General features: G+C 33.7%; 1 protein-coding gene across 1 annotated transcript; it reads left to right on the forward strand.

Moving 5' to 3' along the window:
- Positions 1–212: 212 nt before the first annotated feature.
- LOC131030114 (protein CURLY FLAG LEAF 2) lies at positions 213–1127 on the forward strand. Its single transcript, XM_057960801.2, has 2 exons — positions 213–506; positions 656–1127. Exons 1-2 carry the CDS (start codon positions 243–245, stop codon positions 1004–1006), a joined length of 615 nt encoding a protein of 204 aa, XP_057816784.2. The 5' UTR covers positions 213–242; the 3' UTR covers positions 1007–1127.
- The last annotated feature ends 8071 nt before the right edge of the window (positions 1128–9198 follow it).

Below are 9198 nucleotides of genomic sequence, written 5' to 3' on the forward strand. Positions count from 1 at the left end.
GAGAATAAACAGTAACGATCAATAAGAAAACTGGAACATTTATTAGCTTTACGGTCTGGTTCATTTGATCATATTCAAAAATTTAATGTGATGGGTACATCCTACAACCACCACACAAGAACCGCCATTGCAATCGTGTCCGAATTTTAAAGCTCACAGCTTGTGTTGTGAATTTTTCTTTTGTTTATAAATAACCTGATCAACATTGTTATTCATTCAAACTTGTGAGAATTTGTTGAGGAATGGCTGTTGAAAGAGTTAGCAAGAGGCTAAAGGAATGGGATGGAGATAAGAATAAAGTGGTAGAGCTTAAGCCTGATCATTTGAATGAGCAAGGCAATCCAATAACTCTTAACCTGCTAGGAAGCAGCACAATAAATTTACCATCTTCTTCATCTTCATGTGGGTTAGAATCAAGTGAATCAGAATATATAGAAGGTGATATGCTGGATTCGGGTCGAGACCAATGTCTTCACTCCGGATTGGATAAGTGTTCAGATTTCAAGGTCAAATATGTCTCAAATCCTTTTGATCTTTAGGTTACAATTCATACCATCTTGTAAAGGTTCATGCTTTTAGTTGCAGATGATATCCTTCATTGTTATTTTAATGTTTTACAAATTTGTGAATGTTTTGTGTGGTTACCATTGTGCAGACTGGACCAGTGTATTACCTGGATTCAGGAGGAACTGGGCTAAGCTCTATGTCCTTTCCAAGGAAGGAAATTTCGGGATTCGACTCCACTGAAGAAGAAGATAAAGGATTGGAGCTTAAACTGGATTTGTCCAACTCAAACGCCCTGAAATCTAAAAGGAAAAACAGCACCAACTATATCGATGATTGCACTAATGATAGTAGTGGATCAGAAATTGAGTCTGCCATGAGGCTTGTTGGGTGTCCAGCATGTTTAACGTATTACATGGTATCTAGGAGAGATGACAGCTGTCCAAGGTGTAAAAGTTCCTCCCTGCTAGACTTTCCTCGGGGAAATTTGTCTTCTCCATAAATTAATAGAGTAGTAAAATTTACTTGGCTTCGGTGGATTCATTGAATGTTATAACGATTTGTTAGATAGACGTGGCTTAATTTTAGAAGATGGCATTAATTTTTTTTGAGACCCCCTACTTTGTGATGTAATTTTGAGATTTATGTTAAATAAAATTTCACTTTTATTGTTCAAAAAAATGGTTCAATTTTGGAATATGGTAATCAAGTTTTGTTTTGAGATCATAATTTCGAGATTTAAGTTTAAAAAAATCTATTTAATTATTTGACTATATGGTTCAATTTTAAAATGTGGTATTAATTTGCTAAATTCTTTTATTTTCTTATATGACTATTGAGTTTTATATTGAATACTTAGAGAATAAAATTTTGTATACATTTAATTTTCATAATATAATCTTATGTTAACATTTAATATACTTAATATATCTTAATACTTTAAAAGAATTAACATTATCTATTTATTACTTTATTACAATTAAATTCATTAATTAGTATTTACATCTTCAATTAATTTAATTTGATTTTCTAAATTTTTCATAATTTTTCATAATTTAAATTCTTTTCTATATCTAACGAGTTAACTATCCAAACATAATAGTTAACTAAATAATCGAATTAGTTAGGTTTCAATTGGCAAGCAAATTAATTTAGCTAAGCCAACATAAAAAAATAGGAAAAAAGTTCATTATTATCTCCTCACTCATCAAATGAGTTGATTTCATATTCATCTCCTTCTATTTTAAAAATTGATTTCCACCTCTTTCAATCACACCCACCAGTAATGACAAACTCATGATCCAATATTAAATCTTCACTATTTAATACCTTTTTTGAAATTTCTATAAATTGGTGTTTAATTCTTCATTTATCCCATCTTAAACTATACAAGAAGATGCCACAACAACAAGCAAAAAACATCACAAACCATTTGAAGACATCCACTCCTCTATGTTAATTTTTGTAATACCACTCTATGTTAACACCTAATGCACATAATAATGGGCCAGCAAAGGGGAATCCCAGACTTGCTGGATGTGGTGGAGTGGTGCGCGAGAATAATGGCAAGCTAGTCTTGGTGGTGGCCCTCCCTTTGGGTACCCAAACAAACCACTTTGTTGAGGCCTTCACACCCCATGCAGAGATCAAATTGGCAAAAACGAAAGATTTGAGAAGGGTCTGGTTGGATTGTGACTCCCTAAACATCATTAATTGTTTAACAGGTTCCTCCTCCCATAGTTGGTTGATTAAACATGTTGTTGAAGATAGCCTAATTCTTTTTAGGCACTTTTATGAATTTAAAATTTCACATATCTACCATGAAGGTAATAAGGTTGCAAATAATTTGGCCAACATTGGGTCGGCTTGCCAAGTAGGAAAGTTTGGAACATTTATGATCAGATCCTAGCGGATCTTCTTACCTTACTCTATAGTTGTGATGTGAAGGGTAAAAGGGTGGCTAGGGTTTCTATGTCGAGCGCTAAGGGAAAAACCAAAATCTCTTGGCCCACATTTGTCAATGTCAACAAGAATTCTTATAAGCAACCGAATTCCTCTCAGATTAATTTGGACAGGCCTATGGAGGATCAGGGTGTCAATGTTTTTACACCTACCGATAGTGGTGGTTCTACTCCTAAGGAGATGGGTTCCTCAGTCCCTAAGAATATGAGTATGAACATTAACTTGAGGAATTTATAGGACAACCAAAATGCCTTGTTCACCTGGATTTTTTAGGAGATTAATAATATCAAGGAGAATGCCAATCCGCCCAATGGGGACCTGGACTGTATTCTTGCAAATACACATACCATGGCTAATGGGATTAAAGACCTTAAGGAGGACCACGAAAAGCACATTAAGGCTCTGAAAAATGACTTTTATAAAATTCAGGAGAGTTTGAGTGCAGTGGTGGAGGTGAGTATGTCCGCCATGGACAATACTAGCCTTGGTCTATGTAGAATCAATGAACATGGTGAAGTTCTTTATGCTATTTCTCAATGCAAGTCCCCCATTGGTAGCATCAAGATGGGTAAGAAAGATAAGGTGGTGAATTTTGGCACCTATAAGAAACTGAGGGCTCCCTTAGAGGATGTAGATGCGGATCTGGATGTGAACAAGAAGCCCCTGCCTAGTCTAATGATGAGGCTTCGTAGCAAGGATAAGGGTATGACCCAAGCTTGTTGATAGAATCATTAATAGAGTTAACAATATCAATGAGGATGTCATTTAGAAGAATGATAAATTGGTCAAAATGTTGTTATTTTGTTCCTTAAATATTCTATTTTGTTCTTGGTTGTTTTTCTGTGGGGTTTCTTTGCCCTAGTTTTTGTGGGTTGGTTCGCAGCTGTTTTTCTGTTGGGTCTTGGATGGTGGTTGTTTAAGACAACTTTTGGTTCCTTTTTTTATGACTTTGGGTTTCTAGTCATTGTAAAAACTAGTTTTCCCTTGTAATCAAAACATCTATTCAACATAAAAACTCTTAATACATTAAATTAATTAATATTATCTAACTTTTTAATTTATCGAATTTAAATTCATTAAATAGTATTTATGTTTTTAATAATTTTAATTTAAAACTATAAACTATTCATAATCAAAATAATTTAAATCGTCTTTTATATCTATTGAACTAACTATACATTAACCAATATAATTAACAAAATTATCAATTTAGTTATTTCAATTGAGAAAAAATCAATTTCATTAAGTCAAGATCAAAAATTAATTAAAAAATGATCATTACCAAATCGCCAATCAAATGAGTTGATTGCATATTCATTTCCATTTATTTTGGGAATTTATGACCACCTCTTTCCATCACAACCATCACTCGTGGATCAAACCCATCATCTATCATTCATGGATCAAACTCATGATCCAAGATTAGATCTCTAATGCATTATTCCCCTCTAAAATTTCTATAAATTGGAGCTTAATCCTTCATTTTTCCCATCTTAAACTGATCAAGAAGGTGCTAAGATAATAAGAAAAAAATAGCACAAACCATTTGAGCATATCCACTCCTAACAATGATGATTTATACAAGTTTTCAATTTTTCATTTCGTTTATTTGGTTTTGATGTAAATTTTGATTGATGCTAAATTGGAAGCTGAGAGAGTTTATCACATTTTATGTTTAAATTTATTTTTTAATTATCCTTTTGTATCGTTGTGTGTTTTGTTGTTTAAATTAGTTTGTGTATTTGCAATTATTTGTATATGCTCTTTTGTTGTATTGTGAGGTGAAAATCAAAAGCATCCTAAATTACAACCTTGTGCACCAAGGATGGAAAATGTACACTCTCATCTTTATTAATGAGATGATGTTAAAGATTAAAGAAATAGTTCAAAATAATTTTTCTTGTGACTTAGACCTCATCACAAAACACTCATATTTTACTTTTTTAGGTCCACCAGTATCTATTTTTAATAATTGGAACTAGTCAAAGCCCATGTATGACTAGAATTTACAAATTCATTTTTTTCTCAAATTACTTTCCATTCTACAGAGGAAGCAAGCGTTGATACCACCCAAAAACTTTAAAGGAGAGGATATTGATTCACTGTCAAGTACAAAAAAAATCTCATTGGGAAAATCCCTCTCAGGATTAATACACTGCCCAGATTTTTTATGACTTTGGGAATCAACTGCCAGAGGTATGGGGGGACACTATGGATAGAAACCCATCTAGCGCACAACAATGCAAGGACCTCGTTACAATTAGCATCCATAAATTATCCAAGCACCCTAAAGCAATCATGTCCAATTTTCAAAAACTTCCTTTTGACAGCTTGTTTTTGGTGACTAGGATTCTTAAAGAAAATGATAAACAATCCCCTCTAAACCATTCTACACAAAGAATAAGAAAAAGAAAATTTCTTGACCCATACAGTTGTTGATTAAGATAAAAATAGGTTTTATAGGGACCTGAAACCCAAATCCAAGTACAAAAAAATAAAAACAATAGTGAGGAAGTCCAGAACCAACAACCAAATAGTAAAAGAAATAGGGGTAGAATCCACAAAGCCCAACAAAAATACTACACTAAAGCCTTGGGAAAACTAAGAAAAAGCTGAACAAGGGCTCCTAAAGGCTTAAAAATTTTCTCAATAAAGTTGTTATTGATGTCTTCCAGCTCCTCCATGATGCTCTTCATGGTAATTTTCTCTTGATTCCTACAACCGGTCCTTGCAGACAGGTCTATAGAAACCTGCACCTCCGATCCTTGTGGATTACTACCTAGGATTTTCCTTTTAGATGCAGTAGCAAATGTTAGAATACTATTGATCAATTGAGCTTTATGGATTTTCATTTTTTCATTCAACATTTTAAGGCCTTCAACATTGTTATTCATAGCTTTTTTACTGATCTCAAACAAATTCCTGAGACTTCCCTTACGGTCTTCCAATTCTTTCTCCAAACTGGCAATTCTGGATTCATGCTCAGTTTTCATGACTTTAATATCTTTAGTCATCTTCTGGGTCAATTTAATGAGCTTATCAGTTTTATTAGGCATTGGGATCTCAATGAAGGTATTAATAATATCATTTATTCCCTGTTTGAGGAAGAGGATTTCACTAATCACTCGACACAAGCACTTCTCCTAACTAGAACTGGAATTAGCCTATAGCAGGTGGAAATCTACCATATAAATTTTACTGTTATCAGAGTGCACCTGGTCTAGGTTGAGGAGGATATCTAAATTAATCTCCTTATTCCCTTTATCATTGAGATCCACAAACTTCCCTACTTTTTTTCTTTTTAAGGCTATCATTAACCAACTCCTACAGTAGAGGGGTGTGTTTCCTTTTGGCTATATTTAAAGGGGGGAATTTACACTTTCTACTACTATTAGTGTCAGGAGTGACCTTTGAGGGGGGACCCTCTTCATCAAAGGTTCGATACTCTGGGTCATCTTCTGACCCTTGAAGGTCACACCAATCCATAGACATCTCACCTGACATCCTCTCATCCTCAATTTAAGTATCTAACACAACATGTACATCAGGACCAGTAGAGGTTTTGGGGTTACTTTCAATTTTGTGGGTAGGTGAGAACTTAACTTCATTCTTTTTACCATATTCCATAATGAGAAAAATAAGGCCCTCATGTAAAATATGGTTTTCAAATTTTTTTGCATGATTAGAAAGACTATGTTCCAAAGAAGAGAGAAAATACAACGACAGAGAGATTTTCCTACCATGTCTAAAATGGTTCAAAATAGTAAAATGATAAGAAAATATACTTAGAAAAAGGTCATCCAGGGTAATGTACCTCATAATCACCTCCGCAACATCAACCCAAAGGCTCATCAGGTCTTTTTTTTTGTAGCTCCCATTAGTTGTTTTCCTAACTCTATCTCTTTCACTCTACTTATCAAAGAAAATGGAGAGCACTTCCTATGTCACCTTGTGTTCTCTGTAAAATTTCTTCCCCTCCATTTGCAATCCAGTGATATTCATAATAAACTCCTCATCAATTCTGAACTTAGTACCATATACACTGAGAATGCCATTATTCCAACCATCCTTCTATTGCCCTAGGGCCATGACCATGCAGTTTCTTAATGTATGAGACAAGACTTTGATCCATAATATCAGCCCACATATCCTTATTTTTCTCCCACTTCTGATATGAGGATGACTCAATCTTGTTTTTATCTCCCCCCATGTTCGAGTTGCTCTTGCCAATTTTGAGATTCACCATCTCATAACTAGACCAAAACTAGAAGACACAAAACCAAGATACCAAGAACAATCTGGAAACCCTAATGTTATGTCAATTCCAATTATTTTAGAGTGGCTTTACACATGTGATTAGCTGACATCATTAATTTTCGATAGTTGAAAATACACTATATTTGCAACATCTTTCCGTGCCAATTCACACAAGTGCATTGAAAAAGTTTCCCCTTCCTTCCACCATTTGATTTTCTCGTAAACCACACCCAAATTAGCAACGTAATACGCAAGTTGATCAAATTACCGAAAAACATGTGTTATTCGAACTTCATCCAACTTGGTAATCATGTCAAGACAATCTTGAATCATTTAGTGTTTAATTGTCCAGCTAGGAGTCGCATGTATAATTAGACAATTAATAATATTTAGGAAGTTACTTTCAAGCCATACCCTTTTATGACCTCCCTCGAAAGCAAGTTGAAGCCCAAGATAAGCAATCTTTGACCCATATACTTTGTAGCCATGAGTTCATGAAATTGAGAGAGGGTAACTTATTTAAGTCAAATGTAGCAAGAAACATCGCCCAGTCTCTAAGCGTAACCTTTTCATCTGTTATAGTTTTAAACATGTGTTGATTAGGTTTGACAGTGAGCTTTTCTATGGCAGGGCACTTACCTCTTGCTCTGCCATCTTCGTTGTTGGGTTTCTCTGTCTGCACGACGAACGCCACATTCTCTACGAGCGGAGTCCTATCCACCAGCACGTCCTTACAAGATTTCCCGATGGGCACAACTTGAGATTAAAAACCAGCAGTATCCATTGGCAAAAAATGTTACAGGTGCAGGTGGAAACTGGTCCATGAATGCATCATCTTTTGGAGCTTCTTAGCATCCACTGTTCACTACTGTTGGCAGCAATCCTTCAAATGCTTTGAGAAATCTGGTTCTTTTCCCAATGAAGCACGTAAAACTTTTCTTCCTTGTATTTCGTAAATTTCTCCGGTCAGCTTCAGTATATTCCATAGATTTAATTAGGGTTTGGAAAAGATAAACTAGGGTTTGCCAAGAATATTTACCATTAACGGAAATCATCATCTCCATTCCATAAGAGGGAAAAATTGTTAGCGGTTTACAAAATTATTTTGCTTGATGCCAGATCATACTTCTACATGGCAAATATGTTTTTACCAGCTTCTATTAAGGCATTAATTCCTAATGGTGGAGATCCTTAGCATTGATGCTTATAACAAGTAGAGACTGCCTTTGGTGTATAAAAATTGTTGAATAAACGGGTTTTGGCAATGTAATAATTTGAATTTAGTTATGGCATATGTGAGATTTCAAAGCAAATTTTAGTTGTATATGAAGTTTGAGAAAATTATGTATAAATCTACCTTAATTTCTCAAATTTTTGAGAGTTCTTTTAGTCGGTTAAGTTCACTGAAAAAGTTTAACTGAACCGTCTTACAGCTTCTTTTTGTTTGTATATTATTGATAAATTGCTAATAGACAATATAATGATGATTATAGTTGGGTAATGAAATACAAGGTTCTACCTTATAATAGTTGTTCATACAAATTACATCCTTTATGTTTGTGTGCAGAAGAATTTTAAGGTTTCCCCAGTAATAGGTTGGATTGAAGGGAAATTATTCAAATGAATGTGCCCTTTCCAATCATAGATATCATTGTTTGACATAAAACTATTTGATGGATTTGGATGGACACCTTGAATTTATAATTAAATTCAAAATAAAATATATATATCGAGACACTTTTCAGAAACAGATTCAAATATTTTATGAATTTGGGACATTGGAAAACCGTGCGAGAATTCATCTGTGTTTTCCATATGCAATAAGAAGTTATAAAACATCTTCTGCTGAAGCTTTTGGCACTGATTTTTGTTCTGCTCCTGATTTTGCTTTTCATTTTGGATTCGAATTGTGTTTCCTGTAGTTTGCTAATTAGGATTACAATAGAGATGGTGAATTTGTAGGCTTTCCCTTCTTAGGTTTAGAGTTAAGATTTGGTTTCTTTGCTTTAAAATGCCTTTGTTTATTTGTTTTGACAAATACTGCCTACAACTTTGCATTGCTCCAGCAGATTCACTATTTGAAATCGAGGATCTTTCTAGTTGCTTTCTCAAACTCCATGAAAATGGATGAAATATTTTAATCTTATTTTTTTACAACTTGGAGCTTTGTAAATTTGAAATCTTATATCTTATAAAAGAAAACATACAAACAAAAATCGTCAATATAGAGAATACTGTGAATACTTCAAATTCTACAAAATATTTAACTTTCATTACAATTGCTCACCATTCATCGAAGCACAAAATAAAATATTAAATATCTATATATAAAAATACAAATAGATTTACACTGAGCATAATATAAAGAATGTAGTAATATTAAGCAAGCCAAACAAGAAGTACTTTTTTATTAGCAATCCAACATATATTCATTAACATAATCAAAAAATCTAGCTAATAAAAATATCATCGGAT

Source organism: Cryptomeria japonica, chromosome 7, assembly GCF_030272615.1.
Source record: "Cryptomeria japonica chromosome 7, Sugi_1.0, whole genome shotgun sequence".
Taxonomy (NCBI): Eukaryota; Viridiplantae; Streptophyta; class Pinopsida; order Cupressales; family Cupressaceae; genus Cryptomeria; species Cryptomeria japonica.